The sequence below is a fragment of the Falco punctatus genome (assembly GCF_963210335.1).
Source record: "Falco punctatus genome assembly, chromosome: 4".
NCBI classification, from domain to species: domain Eukaryota; kingdom Metazoa; phylum Chordata; class Aves; order Falconiformes; family Falconidae; genus Falco; species Falco punctatus.
The window spans coordinates 24460351-24481285 of record NC_137583.1 but is presented as its reverse complement, the minus strand read 5'-3'; the positions used below and the strand labels follow the sequence as shown (position 1 = coordinate 24481285).

Genomic DNA, 20935 nt, shown 5'->3' with positions numbered 1-20935 from the left:
CCTTCCCGCCAGCTGGAGGAACTGTCATCGGCACTGGGGTTGCTGGTGGCATTAGCGCTGGTTCTTGCGTCCCCGTCAGCACTGGGGTGCCATGCCCCACGACCTTCCCGCCCCACTCGCAGTGTGAGCGGGGGGCTAGGCAGGGCTGGGGGCTCCAGCCATGGGCCGTGCCATGGGGATGGGGGTGGGAGAATGAGATGCTGTGTTCCGCCTGCGTGCGCTCATGCCCAGCAGACAGAGCGGCATTGTTGGGGCAAAGAAAAGTGAAAATACTAAAAGCATTCAAACTATTTTCATTCTGTTTGTGGAGCCTTTTTCTTTTGTGGAGCTCTGCTAAGCAGCCAGACCAGCCGTGCAGAGCCACTGGCAGACTTTAAAGGTGGGCTGAGAGCAGAGAGCAAATCTTGGCTTGTGTGGGTTTCACTTTTTCTGCAACTTACAAGGAAGGGATTTTGTATTTTTATGAGACGTTATCAAAGCCAGGCTAAGATGCCTGGAGAACTGGTACAAAAGATACGTGACGACTGATCTGTTTCAAAGGAGAACATATTTTTACGACAATCTGCTTTCAGCTTTTTTTGTGGTACATATTCCAGTTCAATGACTAACACTTCAGGTTTTAAAACTTCAGCTTTCTGGTGTCATCAGTTTAGCTACAAGTATCTGGGTATTCAATGCCTCTCCAACAAAGCCAGGAAAGATCAGATCTCTGCTATTCATATTTCTACAGTGTAAGGAAATGTGGGTTAAAGGGGAGAGTTTTTGTAGCGGAAGGGACATTTTATGTGTGTTCTCATATCAGCTCTCAATGGAAAAAATAGAGCACTGCTAGATATTTCAAAAACTTTTTCGTAGGTCATTTGCAAGGAAGAATTACGTATTTGTTGTTGAAAACAGATTTGAGTTGTGAGGGTTTCTTTTTTTGTAAAACGGAATAGTGGGTGTTTGGGTTTTTCTGGGTTTTGAGGGGGGTGTTTTTCTCTCACTCTTTTTTTTTTTTTTTTTTTTTTTTTTGACGTTGCTTTGACATTCTACTTTCACCAAGGCCACCAAGAAGTATCAATGCAGGACAGTGACTTATTGTTCAGGATGATTTGTCATTGCTATTCAGGATGCTGCAGCTTCCTCACATTAACCCAGCTATTAAATTAGCAGGATATTATCAATTGGAAGCTTCATTGTTATAACTAACCCAAAGAAGATAGCTATTAAAATAGCCAGGGCAGACAGCAGTTCATTTTCTTTACAGAACTAGGGTCATATCCTGAACAACTTGCTAGTCAGATTTCCTTGTACTGTGAAACACCTTAAGAGATGGTCATAAACCAAATGAAAATTGACATCTTAAAACCAAAGCACCACAGCAGTGGGAGGGCAGCAGGGAAAAGGGAAGTTCCAGAGACAGAAAGGCCCTAATAAGCACACCTTCGCAGTGCGCATGGACATTTGGGAGAAAAGAACTGAAATTGATATGAAGTGGAGTGTCCAGAGCATATGGCTTGGAGCGTCGGGAAGCAGAAGAGGATGCCTTTCAGAGAAGGGCTTGGGCCGGTGGGGCTGGGGTCAGGGTGGGGCAGCAGAAGCACTTGGGGTGTTTGTGGCGGCTCTGCTTCCCAGAGGCTGGTGTCAGGCTGAGGATGGGCTCTCATATTCAGAACTGGGGTTTAGCAGATTGACAGAAGTAGTGCAGGATTTCAGAGGAGAAGCGGCATGCAGAGCAAGCTTTTGGAGGAAGCAAAACAGAGCTGAGGATGAAGCCTCTTGATGAGGACGTGATACGGTAGGTTCAAGGGGATATTTCCCATGCTTTTTGGCTGTAAGGCTGAAGGTAGAGGTGCTGTCAAGGTAAGAGACGCTAGGTAAGAGAGCTTCTGGAAGAAGAGCATTGTCTAAAAGAACAGATGTAGAAACAACACATTCATAAGGTGTCTGAATGCATAAAGCAGCACCGAAAGTCATTACTGGCAACGGATGTGATTTGGGAGACAAACCAATGAAAAAAAGGTTAAAGGCAGTGGTGTCTTTCTGAGCAGTCTGTAGTATTAAACGATTTTTAACCAAATAAGTTAAATGCAAAAGCTTCCTGATTTATCAAGAACTCTATTCCAAAGATAACATTGATTTAGCCATTTCTTTGCCATCAGTAATGCATGTTTGGATTCAAGGTCATGTACGCTAAAACATGTAGACCAGTATTTATATGGAAAGGAAGAGGATGCTAATTTTCGGAAGATTGATGTAGAAGACAAGTATAACCTGAAAATATTCAAACAAGAATGCTCATTTCTGTGATAGCCAGCTGCCTCTATAGTTTGTGGGAAGGGACAGAATTTCCTGACTTTTGTCAGTGAGTTGAGCTTGAACACATTTTGAGAGCATTTGGTCATTATGTGGTGCTCTGCCTAGATACATGGTATGGTATGATGTAATTTCATAAGCTTCTGGATAGGACCACCATGAGCAGAGATTATCAGAGCTTGTGACTTCTGGATTAATCGGTCAGTGAAGTCGTTCCAATTATTATTTTGTCCTTTAAAGAAAGGAATAAATAGGGCTTGTTGTGTGCCAGCCACAGACTTCGGCAGCCCCTTGCACATTGTGGACCCAGAGCGCGCACAGAAACGGAATCTTTATTTTGTTCAATATGTGCTCTGAAACCTGTGAGAACAACAACCTTTTCTTTTGTCTGAATTTATCCATGTAATCAGTGGCCCTCTTCATAGTTTGCATTCATGTCTCGCCTTGTATTCTGGAATAAAGGAGCCTTATCTAGAATGTATTCACATCTTATTTATGGCTCATGGGGAATCTGCTTTCCTCCACACTCAGTCTGTTGTGACATTATTAGTTCTAACTATGTAACTTAAGGTTTACTTCATAGATCATATGCAAATCTGATAGGTGAGCTTGCTGAATTTTATGCGCTGCTATCAGTGAGTTTCATCAGCTTTTCTGGTTTCAGGATTTTTGTAGAAGTTGTGCAAGTTCCAAATATAGCTTCAAATTTTCAGTTATACTGTTACTTTTGTTTACTTTTCATGGCTGAAGAGTATTCAGAAGCAAACAGAAAAGAAAAACATACTGCTTTCCATAGGAAGTACAGCTGCAAATGACTGTGGACATGAAGCTCCTTTAGAAATCAAGAAGCGTGTTCTGAGATTATTTTTCACTTTTGACCTGAGAGGAGAGCTATCAAATTCAATATATCCAAGCCATTTTAATGAATGTAGGACCTCAGATACATTACTGAGTTAACAAATTAGCCTGCATCAGCTAAGCTGTAGTAACCCATCATGTCATGTGTGTATTGCACACTTAAAGCTCATTGTAAGGTCAGGACAAAACCTGCAATTTGGATCTACAGACTTTAGGTTCAGGCAAATGCATCCTGCCTCACAATTGCATTGGCCAAGACAACTCGTATCTTCAAATACTGTGATTAACACACAGCTACTCAGTATGTCCGTATGGGCTCTTTGTTGACACCTTTAAGGAAATTCAGTCACTGAATCATAAAAACTAAACCACCAAGGCAGGTGCGATTTCAACCACAGCTCTTTGCCTTTCCAAATTGTTACTGGGAAAACAAGTGTTAAGACTAAAACAAAAGTTGTTTTTTTGGGGGGGAGGTGTATTCTGTATCAGTTAGACTTATGTTGGACACTGCAATGATGTTTGTGCCAGCGGTATTGAGAAATGAAACACCAAGCCTACTTGGAAATTTTCCATTTCATCACTATGCAGTTTTTAGGTTGCAGCTTTATTGGTAAACTTAATCCTTTGCGCAGACTGGGCATTTTGCCTTGATTGTGGTTTCTGCTAAACCAGAGCGCAATGTTGCATAGTATGCTAAAAGTCTTTATTTCGTATTCTACCATGTCAGGAAGAAGGAAGATAGTTTTTTATATGCATATTTCTAACAGGTTAACCAATTCTTATTACCAAAAAAAGATGACTAAAACTGTTTAAAGACTGTCACCCACTTACTAATCAGGTACATTCCATCTCAACTGTGTTTAAGATTGAAACTGGACTCTGAATGCTCAAATTTTACATTTGGTGCCATTTGAGAAAAACCATTTTTTTCTCCATTCCTTTAATGGGATTTAGTGCAGTTTTGCATGGCATTTGGATGGAAGTCTTCAAAGTTCTGTTCTACATTTGGAAGTGGAGCTTGAACAGTTGCTAACAAATTAGTGTAAAGTGAGGTTTTGGATCATCACATGAATAGCTGGAATAGACAAGCTCAGCAAAATTTTAAAGTCTATCCACACTAGGTGAATAAAAATTGAGAAGTCCTTTTCTAAACAGACATCATTTTAACCATGTATGCTGATGTGGTCTAGGAGCAGTTTGGCAGGCAGCAATCAGATTTCTCTCATCGTTACTGTGGGAAAGTTGATTTGATGCAGCAGTAATCAGGAGAATGCCCTTGGAAAGTGTCCTTGATGCCGAACACCTCCCAAAGAATGATGTGCCTGTTCGTATCAGGTTTACTCTCCAGCCTACTCCTTGGAGCCATCTGCCGGCTAGTAACAACTCCAGCTACAGATTGTCTCTTGGTAGTATTTCGGTTCCGAGCTGCACCATCACAGCCTGCTGTGGTCTCCTCCTCAACATTCAGAGTTGTGGTGGTGTGTGCTAAACTGGTTATAAAAAGCGGCATCAATGCAGCCACACCTGACAGCAGGGCTACAGAACGCAGTATTTGTGGACTAACCTTTCTCTCTTTCTCTCTCATTATTAAGTGCTAGCAGAAACATTTTGAATGCTTTTGGAACTGTGTGTGGGGAAAGAAAAGGCTGTTTTTCTTACAGTGATTGAAACTGGGGCAAGAAACTGCAAACAGTTACAGGGAAAGCAAGTCCTATACAGAGCATCCTTCAAGTGAAACCTAAAAAAGATAAATATAGTCAAAACTAACTTTGTCCCAGTGGGTGTGTACAGAGGAGGGGAACTCCAGGTCTATGCAGTGACTTTGAAGCCTGGGAGCTTAAATTAGAAGGTAAATGTTAATAATGCATTAGCTTGAAGTGCTTCTGGTCCAAATGGTACCTTATACTATTAGGTTATTGCAGCTTTTATAATCACACACAGCTTTGTAATTTGTGTATGCCAGCAAAAACATCAAGGTGGCTTTGGCCCTTGCCCATGGGCAGTAAGCATGGGAACAGACTGCTGGTTTTCAGTTTTGGGGGTAAGTATGAATCAAGCCCAGATGTCTGTGATTAGGTCTTGCAGCTGGGCAGAAACTTGCTGATCACCACATAATTAACCAGAAAGCCTTATGCAAGATGCCTCATATCACTGAGACTATTGATCCAGGAGTGGTGTTTGATTATTAACTCTTGCCTGGCTTTACAAAGTTCTAGTCGATAAAAGCAAATCCTGTGGCTTTGACTTTTCAGTAGTCCGTGTTCATTTTAAGGCTCTATGGTAGCAAGTTCTTTAACTTTTCCACCTGTTTACTTACGCAAAATACTGTAAATCAATTAAACGTGTAGATATTCTTACATCCTGTTAGTATGCATCAGTAAATGTAGAGGATGTAAATCTCATTACTAAGTGTTGCCCTTTCTAGGAGTTCTGTGGAAATTTAGCAAATGTATCAGTTCAGAGTTAACTATAACCACAGCTTCTGTATCTGGGCAAAACTTGAAAGTGAACATCCTGTTCTTTGAGAGCTCTTAAATATTTAATATCACATATTGCAGAAACAAATGCAAAGATTCAACTAAGGATTTAAATTTCAACTAAGGATTTAAATAAAACTATTCTGAAACTCCGTTAGTTCCTCCTACTACTGGCCAAAGTCTGATTTCATGGTTCTTCATCTGCACTGAGACAGTGGAAGTCATCAATACCTCCTACAGAGAGAGAAACATCCTTGTTCAGCTTGAAGTGCTTATATGGTTGTCAGCAGCAGCAAAATGGGCACAAAACCTGGGCTGAAACGGCTTACCGGATCAGTAGTTGGCCTGCTGAGATCTTTACCGAAGGCGTAGTGCTTTACCAGCTGTGAAGAGAAAGAGCAGGTAATATAGCCCATTTTAAACCTTCACAACGAACTGTCAGTGTGTTGTGTCATTTTATACTAAAGATCTTTTTTTCAGACAAATAAGACTTTAAAGTCAGTGGGTTTTAAGGGGGATCCTTCTTGCCCTGAAAGCAGTACTAGCAGCTTTTTAAAAAGTTAGGGAGAAACGTTTCCTTTCCTGATAGAGAGCATCTGTTTGGGGGACCAGAAGTTTTGTTGAGCACAACAAATGAGGTTCCTTTCTCTTTCCTGTTTTTCTTTCCTCTTCTGTATTTTATCAAGCTGATGTTTTCAGTGTGGCTAAGATCCCTTTGCTCCAAGTACAAGGAGAACTGTACTTGGAAAACTAGGACCTGCAGATAAGCAGTGATGGAACCCCTGTCGATGGTAGCCCTTGTGGAGGCTGTAAGACAGAAAAGCTTCAATGTTCATCATTGTGTCATGCAGCACTTCCCAAACTGAGGTGAGCCACGTGCCTATTGCAACTTCCACTGTTAAGGATCCCATTTACCTTGACTTAGAAAAAGCCACAAAAGTGAACAGTTTTTCAGGAATAAGCTCATGAAAAAGGGAGGATGACACTTTTTGTTGATGGTGCCATACCAAAAGTAAGGTCTGCAGTGTTAGTAAGAGGTGCAGGGTAGTTCCCAATGATAGCCATGTTTCTAGGGAGCCTGTGTTGTGGTTAAGGAGTTAAACTGTTTGAGCATCTTCCTCCCTGCTCTCTGTTTAAACAGAGTCCTTTGGAGCTGAAGTGATCTTTAAATATGCCGTAAAGTAGGTGTTTGTACTCCTTGTGTAAAAATACCATAATTCTGGATTTATCTAGGGAGGATTTCCTTGTTTAGTTAGAAGAAAGCTGAGCCTGTTAAATTTCAAGCAGGTCAGGAGAATTACAAATTCTTTGGACTTTAGGAAGAATGTTTTCTTTCTGAAGTCCTGAAAATGAGTTGGCTGATGCCAGGTGCGCAGTCGCAGTTGAACTCTGGCAGTGTTTGCTGGTTTTGATGAGCCTTGTCTTTAGTCCCGGTGCTCTGTGCTTAGTTGCTGATACATCTTTAGTTGAACCAACAGAAAACCCACACTTTACAATATAGATTGTTAATTTGAAAACGATGACAGTTTTCAATAATTTCACTACATTATAATTGCAAGTGAATAAAACTAATATATGCACTGTACAGTTCACATGTGTTCTGATAAATACTGGTACTATGTTTAGCTTGGGTATGAGAAAGTGTTTGTAATGTGCAACCACAGATTTAGTCAGGCACAAAAGGCACATGATGATGAAATCAATTTAACTTCAAAAGCTATCACTCCTGTGAGTATCAAGAGTTAAGAAAATGAAAAGATAACATACACATCTATGCATAAGCTGCTGGAGGTAATACTTGTTTAAAATGTGCTGGCTGCCAGGCAAGTCCTTCTGTCTTAAAGTTTTAATAAGCAATTGTTCCTTTGCTTTTCCCTTTCCTTCTCCTATCTGCACTTAGTGTGCATGCTTCGCTTCCTTCATTATTATGCATATATACATACATACTCACATCCCCTTGCTCATCTCCTTCTGGCCCTGCCTGCTGGTGATGACTAGGGAATTGTCGGGAGCTCACTGCGCATGGGGCAGTCATGTGTAGCGTTTCCCCTGGACTGTGCTTCCTCCAGTGTCCACCTTTCTGCCTGCAGTTACATCGACTCTGTTACATCTGTGCAGCTGTGTAATACCCCTTCCCTTGGAGGGGAGGGCTGAGGCTGTATCATCTGTATGTAAATGGCTGATTAATGCTTACATTTAGAAGAGATTCTATATTTGAAGTTTTAGTCTTGAAACTATTGGGAGTGAGACAGTGACAGAAGCAGGTTCATCAGCTGGCTTTTTATAATTAACATTCAGGATTTGTGAGCTGTACACCTGCTCAGGTGCCCCCTTTGAGTACAGTCAGAGGTAGAAACTTTTTTCCTGATGTAACTAAGTTTTCCCCTTTTCATAAATACACTTGAAAGTGTGAAGAATTTCCAGATGTGTGAAAAGACCGAAGTTGTGTTGCAGGAGCCCTTGCACACCTGGAAGTGGATGAATTTTTCTTGGTCTAACCTCATTTTTACCTGAGACCTGTCTCACACGTGTAGTTTTGCTTGAGGGTGTTTGCCCTGCATTTGTGTCTGCATACAGAGCTGAAAGTGCCCATCACCTGTGAGAATCTTGTAGCCTGTTCTGACATTTGTGGTTGGTTTTGTCTGTATTTGACGCAGAAGAACAGATGAAATAATTTGGGCGTGAGAGAAGGCTGAATCTTATTTCTCCCCCAGTCTTATTATGTTGGTTATGTGATGACTCTAGATGTCTAATATTTGTAATTTGATGCGCTGATACCAAGTGCTTGCACTTCACTGCCTTGTAATTTGGCTCATACCTCTTGCTTGGCTTTCTGGGTCTCCTTCTTCTTACCTGTCATCCTTCCCTTGGAGAACCTAATTCAGAAATTTCAAAGCACGTCTTGATTTCGTGAGCCTTGCCTGTACCTAGAGAGTGAAAGGGGCTGATACTCCAGCTTACTCTCCTTTTGTTGAAGAGCTCTGTGCAAGCGCTAGGTTGGCCTCTTAGTGATCCTTCCTGAATCACTAAGAAGCAGGACCTGTACAAGTACAAAGCCTGTGTCTGAACAGGTATTCCAAACCCAAGATCTTAATTAATAACTGGTTTCAGTACAGGATTAAAAAAAAAAAAAAGTAAAAAAACACTATACATTTACTTTGCCACAGGTGACTGAAACTTCTGGTTTGCATTTGCTGAATTCAAGACTCAGCATTTTATTTCTCAAAATGTTCCCTTCCGATTTTATGTAGTTTTGTATTAGGTGGGGTGATCCAGTTTCTGCTGCAGGAGAAGCCTGTGCCAGGATAAGCTCTGCTAAGGATGTGGTTTTAGCACTGGCACGCAGGGTTTGAGCACGTGCTTGCTCTTCCCACTTCCCTTGCTGTGTCTCGGTTATAGCTGGTATTCCAGTGTCTTTATGTGCAGTGGTCTCAACAGTGAGGAATGGAGTTTAAAAGTCTGAACCATAAAGCTTTAGAAACAGCAATGTCCCAAGCTTGGCAGGACAACGTTACATCATACGTTTCACATAAACTAGCAAACTGTGAATCGGATGTTTCTCTTAGATGTGCCCACTGCGCTCTGGGCGTTGGATCACTTGAAATACTCCGAGGGCACACGTGGGGTACCGGTGCTGAGCTGCTCAGTTCCAGCAACGAGCGGGTAAATCCCACCGCAGGGCTGCACGAGGTGTCTGGGGTGGCAGGGGCAGCCCTGCACACATCACCTCCACCACCCCCCACCACCACCCCCCAGTCCCTGGCATCGGTCCAAGCCCTCTTGCTCCTTGTGCCTATTGAGGCCTTGGAGCCAAGTCATGATGCGATGGTGCTGGCCCAGTTTTCTTCTGGTAATTATAGTCTGCCTTTTTAGACTCCTCTGGTGTTTCAATTTCAGGGTTTTGTCTTCCTGTAACTGTTACTTTTCTGTCCTCGATTTCCCTGTTTTCACTGGTGCAGTGCGCTGATCAGTTGCTGTCAGGAGCTTGCTAACGCTGGCTCCTCCTCAGCTCCTCAGTCAGTTGGATGTGCACCTTGGCTGTTCCTAAGGGGCATTTCACATATGAAATACTCCAAAAGAGGGAGAGGGCGAGGAGGTCACCTTTTCTCCACAGCCTGGACGCCGCTTTAGGGAACAGCACAGTGAAGGAATGATCACAGTGCATTTCTTGATTTTTCCACCAGTTTCTGACTCTCTTGCGTCTTGTTTTGCATTACTTAATATTTGGCAGTATTCAGATTTCCCCAAGTATATGGATCTACCCCCTGACTTTTTTTTTTCCTCCCAGACTCTTTGGTTTTAAGGGTTCTTGGAAAGAGTTCTCATCTTACTGTAGGGAGGGGTCATGTGAGCATCTAAGCTGCATAAGTTTTTAAGCTGCATCCAAGCTCATTTGCCTTCCCCCCCCATCCCTCCTCTCTTCAGTTTTACTAAGCAACTTCAGGAAGGAGATGCTGTAGAATGCAAGCAAGCTGCCAGTCGCTGCACCTCCCTTGCTGTTGGCGCAGCTGGGGGCTTGCTGGTGGAGGCCCTGGAAGGTGCAGGGGAACCAGCCCAGTGACCCGCTGCGCGCGAGCGTGGGTGCGCAGTGCCCCCACCTCCTCCCTGCCGTTCTCGGTGCTGTCCCGATGGAGGAGGCTTTTTCTGTTCTCTGCTTGGACACCTGGGAACGTCTGTGTCCCCCCATGTTACTGAGGCTTGATCCTATTGCCTGGCTTCTGCTGTGCGAGTTGTTGTCTCCTGCTGCGCCAGCTTTGGAGAACCGAGACAAGGGCGTCAGTGCCATGGGAATCATTGCAGCAGTGAGACTTGCACAGGCTCGCTGCTGGGTTAGAACTTGCTAGATTTGTTTGAGTTTTGTTTGCATGGAAGAGTAGCTGTCGGTGCTCTTTTTATGATGTTTCTGTTTCTTTGTGGGCATAGAAATCTACTTTTAACAGCACAGCATTAGTGCACTGTTGCTGCGCTTTGGGAGTGTAACAAAATTTACTGAAGAAAACATGCATTCCTCTTCAATGTGGAGTGAGACGGATTTCTCTTAATGGAGGTGGTATTCAGCCTGGTAGGTTTGTTTTGGTTTTATTGCTCTGTAAAGCTTATGAAGGCTCTGTGATTATGTTGAGTAGACTAATGAGCATATTTTCATGTATTTTCGCAGGTTTGTTTGTTGCTCTGTTGTGGTGAAATGACCTATCTGAACAATAGTAGAATTCCTGTGACTCAAGCTGGGTTGTACCCAACATAAACTACTTCCTAAATAAGGCTAATGATGTTCTTTCTGCACAAGAAATTTCACCTCTCTTCCCTTTCACTTCTGCTAGATGGAATTTGCTATCATCAATAGATAAAAGGTCCAGTTTCTGTATTCAGCCTGGACAATTGTTTCTTGGGTTTTTTTATCAGATTTCTCACCAGACTCTTGCAACAGGGTGGGTGCCTTTTGGCCCAGTTCTTGCTTCTAGTTGGTCTGGAGCACAGCTCCAGAAGTCAGAAGTTACCTGGCAGATGTGCAGTGAGATGCAGCCTTGTGCAATGAATGCAGTGTGTTGTAAAACTTCCCTGTGCCCTGGACTACTGGCTAATTTCATAGATTTTGCAGATATGAGGTGGGATCCTCATTTGGTATAGGTCAGTGAGTAATATCAACATGTCTTTTTAAAAGCCTTCTTTACAACAGCCTTGCTAGATTGAATTCTGTGTGCCATTTGTTAGAGCAGTGCTCTCATGATCAAAGAATCTCAATGTCTAATATTCCTGTAAGATAATCAATTTTTATAGACCCTTTCAGTGTTTAACCCTGAGTATAGCCATAGAGAAATGGTAAATGTCAGCTGAATTAGATTTCTTGTAATTTCTGTGTTTTGCAGTCATTTTCATAGCACTACATTGCAGTTTTGAATATATAGTAATATGGTAAGTTGTGTAGTTTTCATTTTCATTCATGTTCTGTGCATGTTTCTGCTTCATTTGTTGCAGTAGTGCTTCCTGGGATCTCTTTTCCCCAATGCGCAGACCGGCTGAACAAGGAATGGCTTTGAGGCAACTTAGGTTGCAGCAATACTGTACAGACTGTGATTAGGAGTAGGCATTACTGATACAGCAGTGCTATACTTGTTGCTGCATGTTTGTACTAGGCAAGATAACAGTAAACTCTCCACCGCTTCAGAACCCAGATGTGTACCAGCCACTGATGTGACATATCACAGTTTGGTGACTGCATGCAGCCCATTTGCAGAATTGCACTACGTACTGTTTTGAGAGCCGCCTTCCTTTTCCTTCGTCCTTTGCCCTCCATGTCCTGTTCACTAATATCACAGAAATATGCACAAAAATGCTTTTGTAGATGTATCTTTTAATATCTCTACACCAACATGGCTTGTCCTCTGTATGAATCAGACCTTACTGCTCTTGTTCTATGAAGTATTTTCATTCTCAATGCCTGTTCTAAATGCCCCTTACAATATACTTGCTTTCTTTTCATAATGCTTTTCCAGGAATGCCATCTGACATACTAGTATGATTTTGGACAATGGGGTTTTTAGCTGTTTTTCCTCTGTGATTCCTACAGAACACATTTTTCAGGTTTTAATTCCTCTTCTTTCTCCACCCCACCCCTCCCCACCCCCACCACCCCCCATGAAAACTGAATTGTGCTCTCAGTAATACCTTCTTCCATGTTGGCCATGTTTTGAGTCAAGAGTTTTCTCCTCTGTTACATTGCTGAAATTTGTATTATATGAATTAACATTTCAGTGCAGAATTGCATCACATTACCTGTGCATTACTGCAGCTTAAGAGAATGATTTTTAAAAAACTCCAAACCTACCAAACCCAGCCATTGTGATGTCTGTCAGAGCCTCTAAGAGCCATCTGGCTCAAAGGGACAGACAAAAAGAAAAAATGGAAAGTCATGTCCTTGTATCTGTGCTGGCTGCAAACATGCTCCATGGCTCACACAGTAGGACACTTCTACAAGCCTGCTTTCTTTCTGGTGGTTCCTGATATTTTAGCCTTGGGAGCACCTTCCATACTCTGAATTAGTGGTTGTGGAGATCTCGAACTTAGATTATATATGGCTTGGCCTTGTGATCTTCTGCCTCTGTCCTAGGTAAGTAATAATATATACATACAGGACATATATATATGTGTGTGTGTGTATATGTATATATACACACAAACAGGAAATACCAGTGAGAGGGAGAAGAGCAAGGGGAGAAGCAGCCGTGAGATCAGGGTGGCTTTTTAAAAATGAGTCTGAAGGGAGCAGGGCTTGATGGCGTAAGGTGCTGTGGGTCAGAGCTGTCACAAACAGGTTGATGATGAGACTTTGCTTTACATCTTCTAAGCAGAATAGTAAAATACCTTTTCCTTGACAAGGAGGTTGAGGGTAGTAGTTAAGAGGTGGCGAGGTTTCGTCTTGCACCAGCGACAGCTGTGGTTTGAAACGCTGTTGCTGGCTCTGTTTTGTGATTGAGCCCTTCTGTGACAATAACTTTGTAATTAGAGTTTCAGACTTCAGGAGATGACATTGATCTTCTGGAAATTTTATTTAGTAATTATTAAATAGTGGTGTTTCAGTGGTGCTATGAATAGAACATATAGTCTGTAGGTGGATTTATGCCCTGCTGCACATCTTTGAATCGCCATTTTTAATTCCGCTTGATTCTTGCTACCAAGTCTGTAGTTCTGTGTATGCTGAGGAACGTGTAGGTCGCCTTGGATCTATTGATTTGCTCCTGATTTGGCTGTCTCTTACCCTGTACAACGTTTTCTTGGCCCAAAGGTGTGGTTTTAAAAATAGTGTCATGCGTTGAACACAGAACGGAAAGCCCTGTAGCTTTAAATCTCGCAGTCCTGGCCCTTTTCTGCGTCCGAAGCAGATACTCCTGGCTGAAGGAGGGGTGCATAGCCTGCCTGCGAGCTGAGCCGAACCGTGGGTTTGCATCAGCAGCGCGGGAGCTCTGCACGCAGCGATGCCTGCTCCGGCAGAGGCGCGCTGCTCGCCCCGCCCGCGCCCCGCGCCCAGCCCGCCGCCCCGGTCCGGCAGGCGCATGGCGCCGCTCGGCCGCGCCGGAGGTTGCCCCGGCAGGAGCCAGCGCCGGGGCCGGGGCTGCAGGTGGCCGCGCGGTGATGTTTATGTGGTGCTGCTGTACCTGTGTGTGCTGTGAAAGGGATTTCTGCGAGCCCGTGAAGGTGAGAAGATCGTGGAGCATCATTGCAGCAGCGTTAGTTGCCTTATTTGGCTGTTTTACTTAAATCTCCGTTAGAACCTGACCTCGTTCTGTGGCATCAGCCTTGGAAACGCTACGTTTTCCTCCAGGCACTGCTACCGCATTTCTGTGGTTGATTTTTTATATAGCTTTCCTTCACTTCAGAAGCTGGGAAGTATGAAAAAGGCTCCTGTCTGAGTGAGTGTTGCAATCTATAAAAAAGATCAAACATGGTCTGCTCCTTTTTGCGAGTTTTCTGGTTTTATTGTTTTGGGGTTTGGCTTGTATGGTACATAATAAGAATGGACTAGTAAATGCAGCCCAGTGTCAGAGAGAGGTGTTTGGATCAGCAGCTTTTTAAAGAGACCTCTTGTTTTGCTGTGTTAGCTGTGCAAGATGTATTTTCAGTAGTAGTAAACAAACTGCAGAATCGTATTTTTCCTCCAGGTAAAAAAAGATTAAGAGCATACGGCTTTCTGTACAGTCGGTGACCTTCAGAAATGAGTAAGTACTTTTCTTAGGTTTCAGTTAGCTGTGTAGCTAGGCATTGCCCTTTCACAAGTCTGAGTTAACAGTAAGCTGTGTTTCCCCCCAACATTTATTAAATATTGAAGAGAGACAGTGAGGGCTTTGACACTCTGATCTCTGGTGCAAAATAGAAAATACTTTGAGCTGTTGCAGTTAGCTCTCCAGTGCGATGCGGCTCCAGTGTTTGGAGAAAAAAAAGAAATACGGGACCCAGGCGACTTTTGTTCCATTGCCTTTGCCATAGATGAATGTTTGCCTAGGATTTGTTATCATCTGCAGAAGACATGGTTGAAAAATTGCATAGTGTTAACTGTGTTGTGTTTGAAGCGTGTATGTCTAATCATGTTTATTTAATAGACTCATTTCCCTTTGGGAAGGTTTGGCTCTTATGTACTGGGACATGTACTTTTTCTTGCTGCATTCGTCAGTCTTCATAATAAAAGTGACACACGGGTGGCTCTTGGGAACAGCCCTGTTGGAGGTGCAGAGTTGAAGTGGCACACACCACTGAGGTTGAGAGCAGTAAGAAAGGACGGGTTGGTTTGTATTCCACATTCCAGGTTGATAGATCTGTACACTTTGCATCTTGGCATGTGTAACAGCAGGCTAATATATCACCTCTTGAGAGCTAGAGAGAGAAGTGGGATACCATGTTTGGTAACCTCTAGATCAGATATGGGCACTTGTGCTGTCAGGATAGCCTGAGAAGTCCTTCACCTTCTGTTGTGGAGATGATGCTGCAGTAAGATTTGTCTCTAGGTGGAGTTCTGGATGAGGCTTCTCAGTTTTCACAAGAATACTGAAAGCAACACAGTGATTTCAGTATTTGGTTAATTCAGTATTTCCTGTGGACTTCTAGACAAGTGCCCTGTTGCCTTACCCTGCTGGGTATTCATCATCCGTTGAACGCACCTTTCTCTTTGATGTCTCATTGCATAGTGTTTCCTTCTTCCACATTTCAGAAAGCACACATGCCATGTGTCTGCAGCTCTGGGGAGTGTGTGTGTTCTTGTGGTGTGGTGACTGCCCTTGCCTACATTGCTTCTCCTTGTCCTTGACAAGCTAAGTTTGCCACTTGGAGCAATCCCATGGATGTAGGTGGTGTTAATGTAGGAGCACCCTGCAGCACTTGGAGCTAAACAGCAAGCTATGTTTTAGCAGGAAAGGGATCTCTGAAGCCAGCTCTATTGCATAGCTTTCTGGCAAGTTAGTATTAGCGGATATACTATGTGTACTATATTAGAAAGGCTTTAAGTAAGAGAATAATATGTCAAGAAATGGTATACAGGAATGGCAAAGAAGTATGTTCACAGGAAACAGGAATCCTGCTGTTCTGAAATACTTGTCTTTTTGTATAAACTGTTGATTGGATCAACTGTTTCCAGGATGAATTTTGGTTACAGTCACACTTCTGTGTTGTACCTTCAGAAAATACTACAACTAAAAATAAATTTTAAAAAGTGAAGTAAGTGTAGAAGTGCAGTTGCTGTGCTCATGTACAGGGGGCCCTTTAAACTAAATACTTGGAGATGACTTGCATGCTAAACTTCAACAGAGACACATCTCCTGGAAAAGGGGGGGAAAACCTTGCTCTTGCATGTGGCTGTTCTGTGCAGAGTGATCACCCAGAGACATTTGTTCTCCCAGACTCGACCCAGTTTGTGCCGTTGCTTTGCAAGTCAAATTTAACTTGCAGTCTGAAAATCAAACTGATCTTTACAAATGAATATGTAAGATGCAATAAATAATCTGTATTTATCAGCTAGCATATTGAAGCATAAATTCCCCCAACAAATTACTCTTTGGGAAGTGTTAACAACAGTTTTATCTCCAAGGTAATGAATTATGATTCAGACATACTGGGGAAAACAGAATGAGTTAAAAAATTTCCCAAAACAACAACAACAAAAAAACCCCACAAACCCCCCTGGCATTTTACATAGTCACTTTCTCATAAAAGCTTGTATAAACTTGTTTCCAAATCCACTCTGTCCTCTCAGTTCCTACACTTTGTTTTTGTTCAGCTTTACCTCATTTCCTATCCTTACTATTGTAACTTCTGGCCTGATTAGCAGTCGCCCCTTGATTAAAAATCTGCAGTTGCTAAAACAAACATCCATGAATGTTACTTTGGCCGCACCTTTTGCTGTATCATCCTTTTTCACCTCAAAAATCAAGTTCCTGCAAGCCCTTGTGTATAATTCAGTTCCTTCCTATTTTTCCCACTCAGATTGTTGCATTTGTTCCCCTGGACTTGCCTCATCCATAATGCTGGTGTTATCTGCCATGTATTCAGCCAGCACTGCTGCTTTTCTTCTTGACTAGTCCGTAGCTTTGCAAAACTGCTGCTGAATTGGACCAAGCCGTACTCTTCTGCATTCAAAAATATCTTGTCTCAAGATTTCAGAAGTTTGAGGTTAAGAAGGTAAGGTCTTTGGTGGCAATCGGATTTTTAAAAAGAATTAAAGGGGCTGTAGACATCATCTTCAGGGAGATGCTACACTCTGTTGTGTCAGTCCCCTTCTGTCTCTAGGGTGTAAATAAATGCTTGTGGGCAGAGCTGGTGCCAGGCCCTGCGTGTCTCCATCCTGTTTGAGAAAACAGCTTGTGTAACGTTCTTTGCCTGAGCCAGTGCTCTTGGCTGATGGGCAGTCAGGGATGCATGTGCATGGACCACAGGTGGGAAAGGTGTAGTCAGCTTTGTCGCTTCAGCTGCCATGTAACCAGTCAGTAAGCGATAGCATCTGCTTCCCAAGATGCGCAGTGCCCCAGGCAGGTAGGTTCAAACAGGGGTAATGTGTAGAGCCTGCCAAGCTCTGCCATGCTGTGGGGAACGCTGGTGACCAGTGATTGTAGTGGGCTAACAAGCAACTTTCCTGAAGTTCCCCTGTGGAACAGGTTAAATTGGCGGTGACAGATGCTGCATGCAATTCATTCTTATAGAGCAAGTGCAATGACATGTGGCAGCAGCATCTTCCACCATTTCCCCATCCCCACCTCAGCAACTGCTGAAGTTGAAGTACTGGGTGTCCTTTAGGGATTTCTGCCACTGACAGATATGATGAAAATACAGTTGGTTGCTTTATAGCTAAACTATGTTTCTGACACTAGAAGCAGCATGTGATGAAGTCACATTGCTGTTTTGTATTCAATTAGGTGACGAGGCCATGGGAGAGTCGTGCTGCAGCTGGCTTGACCAGATGTTGAGTTGTGGGTGAGGGTTTGTATGCATACCTCGGGCCATAGCTTGATGTTTCTTTTGGCAGTTGCGCCAACTTAAGCAGTCCCAGGTCACTTTTCCCTCCTGCAGTATTGCTGCAGTCCCACCAGCACACAGTGCGTTGGAGCCTTATGGTTAACAAGGTTTGGGAATGTATTAAAGAGTAAAAATGTCTCTAAGTTCCTTATTGCTGGGTTGGTCCCCAAGTAAGCTTGCACCTTGACCCTGTGGGGAGTTGCTATTCTCTCTGCCTGCTGTGGCAACATAAAGTCAGGTGGGGAACTGCTGAACTCGGCACCCCACCAAAGGAAGGGAATGCTAAATCATGTACAAGTCTTGAGCATATTGTAAAATGTTGCTCTGTTGTGGTTGCCAACTATCCCTTCTGCCCCATGTTAGGTACCTGCCATCTCTTCCCTTTCTGCAGAGTGAGGACATGCTGGCCGTGCGGGAGTGCTGGGAACCACATGCGTGGCTCTGGGTTGGCAGAGTGCACACATATTGTAGTATAATCATCGCTCGAGATAGTTTAACTACTGTGAGTAAGGTATAAAGCCATTTCCTCTTGGTGCTACCAGCGGTGGTTCCCTGCTCTAGCTGTTACCTTAGGCAGGCAAAGGGATTGTATTGGAATTTTTTCTTGTAATTTTATCAGGGTTGATTTTTATGTTTCTTTTCTCTCAGTGTTTTTCTTGTATAACCATAATGATCTTCCCACCATTATGAGGGTTAATTGCCCACAGGCAAATGCTGTTTATCTCTTTTAGAAACCCCAGTTATAATCTAACCGATGACCTGTACTATAAAAAACACACAGCAAGACTTCCTTGAGCTGTCCATCTGTTTGCGTGCTTTCCTTAGCCAGTTTTGGTTTTGATTTGGATTGAGGAGTATAATAGGGATGGCTCAAAGCAGTTGCTGGCAGGGATGGCCAGCAGATGCTGTGGGTACATAGATGGAAGCCTGTTAAAAGGCAAAAGCTGCTGTAGTTTTTGAAGATTCAATTGGCCAATAAAAGATTGCAGGATAACTGCACAGTGTGTCATGAGGAATTACTAGACCTGTGCTTTGGGTTTTTTCTTTTGTAAATTCTTGGCAGTAAAGCCAAGGCAGATGTTGTGTAGCTCAGGAGCATGTATGCGCACTGGGCGCTTGCTGAGGGAAGGTGGATTCTTGAATCCACACGTGAGTGGACAGTTGTGTTTCTAGGGATGGTTCAGTGCAGCAGCATTTGGATCTTCTGTCTGTATTTAATTGAGGTGAAGGAACAGAAATCTCCTGCCCTACATATGCTACTACACAGGATTTGCAATGATATAAACCTGCAATTCGAAATAAATAGTGAACCAAAGAGCTGGTAGTATCAGCTGTGTGGCGGGGTGGCAGCAGACAGATGAGAAGGGTTAGAGGTCCAAGTTTCTGTTACAGACACACCCACAAATGTAGAATGTGGATGTGGAATCTCTGTCCTTCCAGCTACTCAAAAACCACCTGGACACGGTCCTGGGCAGTTGGCTCTGGGTGGTCCTACTGAGCTGGGGGGGGGGGTGGTGTGTCATCAGACCAGATGACCTTCAGAGGCCCCTTTCTGACCTTACCCTGCCCCTGATTCTGTAACATCCTTTAAGAAGCTCTCTCAGCTGTAGGTCATAAACAGCTTATTGCATCACCCAGGTGGACCAGGCAGAGTCAGTTGTATTAATTTTCTGTTTACTTTGGGACCAACAATGAATTTTGCAGTACGTTGTGTCATTACCGGACCCAGCAAGGACATGACATGCTGCTTGCTCAGGGACAGTGTGATTGATGTCACCTTGACTCAGATGTTCAGAGAGTCATGTGCTGCAGGTGTCGTGCAGGGAGGTGACTTCTGGCTGTCGACTGCATTTAAATGTATACATTGAAATGTATTATTCACATGTATTCATAGCAGTTCATGATGTTTAAATATCTCTTCATTGTACTTCACAGGGATTCTGTGCGTGGCTTTGTACAAACATGCATTTAGATTATTTAATGCAGATTTATGATGATACTGAGGCCTAACGGCCTTAGTACACTTTTTGCACTGTACGCATACCAAAGTAGAGAGAAATGAGGAAAAATGCAGGGTCAAATAAGAATTTGCAGTGCAATTACAGGACACCGAAGTTAACAGCCCTCTCCCTGTATGAGAGCTGTGATTTTTGTACAGCTGTGGGCTGTCAGGCTCTTGGTTTCATACCTCTTCAAAAGACAGCTCTTCTTGAAGTACAGGACTTGTGCAACAAATGTGAATTTGGGGTTGTAATTCAGTGGAATCTGCAGCAGCATCCAGAAGATTGAATCTCCTTCATGGGACACATGGTTTGTTGAACAGATTTGTATGCTGGTATTTGTCACCCCTGCATGAAAGCAGTAAAAGGTATTCTTTTTAAACCTCCTTTGGCTCCTCAAATAGTAAATATCGCCAAGAACATTTTACGATGGAAACATGAAAATTGAAGCTAAATTTGAGAATCGTGCATTTTAAGTAATCTCAAGCCCCCTTTTCTATGGGTATCTTCCTGCTCACAAGATTTCTTGAATCTGAAGGGACTTGATTCTGAGTGTTGTCAAGGACATACTTTCCCTAAATCTTCTACTTAGTGCAGTTTGTCATCTTTTTGCTTTTAGAGGGAAAAGTAATATACATTATTCCATGTTGACAGATACACAGGAATGTAAGTCCATTGGGAACGTGAGAATTTACCAAGGACCATTCACCCAGCTATCGCTTGTAGCAAAGTAGCAAGTAAAAAACCCTCGTTTTCCCTGTCATTTGGTATCTCCAGCAGCAGCAGACCATAAGCAACTGAACAAGTAGAATATTTTCCAAAATAATTCCGATCCTATCTTTATAGTAGTACCATCCATTTTCAAAACCCACTGTTTTGTGGGGGGTTGGTGGTTTTTTTTAGAATTTTTCTGCAAAAAAACTTTCTCAAGCACTGTTATTTTTCACTGGTTTTTTGTTTGCATCAATTTGCAGTGGGTTCCCCCCCTAAAAATTTCATATGAAGATACCTTAAAATAATTTGTCAGTTTGGATTTCAGAGCCACCGCTCAGCAGACGGCAGCAGGAAGTGAATAATTCTATATCCAGCTGAAACCGCTGAGTTAATAGTTCCAATAAATAAAGGAATACAAGGAGCAAGCAGTCAGGCCCTTGCTTCTCGCCTGGGATCGGAGAGGGCAATCCATGTACCCCGGTGTCACCAGGATGTGCCAGTGGGCAGGAGGGGCTCCACAGGGCACTGGGCCAGTGGTCCCAGCCCCGCGGGGTGCCACAGAGCAGGGTGCTCGCCTGCGGGTGATGCAGCTCT

General features: G+C 43.2%; 1 protein-coding gene across 14 annotated transcripts in view; it reads left to right on the top strand.

Annotated features, from left to right (window-relative positions):
- The window catches only part of TMCC1 (transmembrane and coiled-coil domain family 1), a 119869-nt gene that overhangs the window by 82611 nt on the left and 16323 nt on the right, over nt 1-20935 (top strand). The window contains exon 1 of one of the 14 annotated variants that reach the window (XM_080387597.1): nt 1810-6500. The exons of 12 other annotated variants lie outside the window; for them this stretch is intronic. In XM_080387597.1, the coding sequence (XP_080243723.1) occupies nt 6462-6500 (39 nt within the window). In that variant the 5' untranslated portion in view covers nt 1810-6461. Of the gene's footprint in view, nt 1-1809; nt 6501-12277; nt 13827-20935 lie in introns of those variants that run through there. One more of the 14 variants, XM_080387595.1, reaches the window with a different exon arrangement.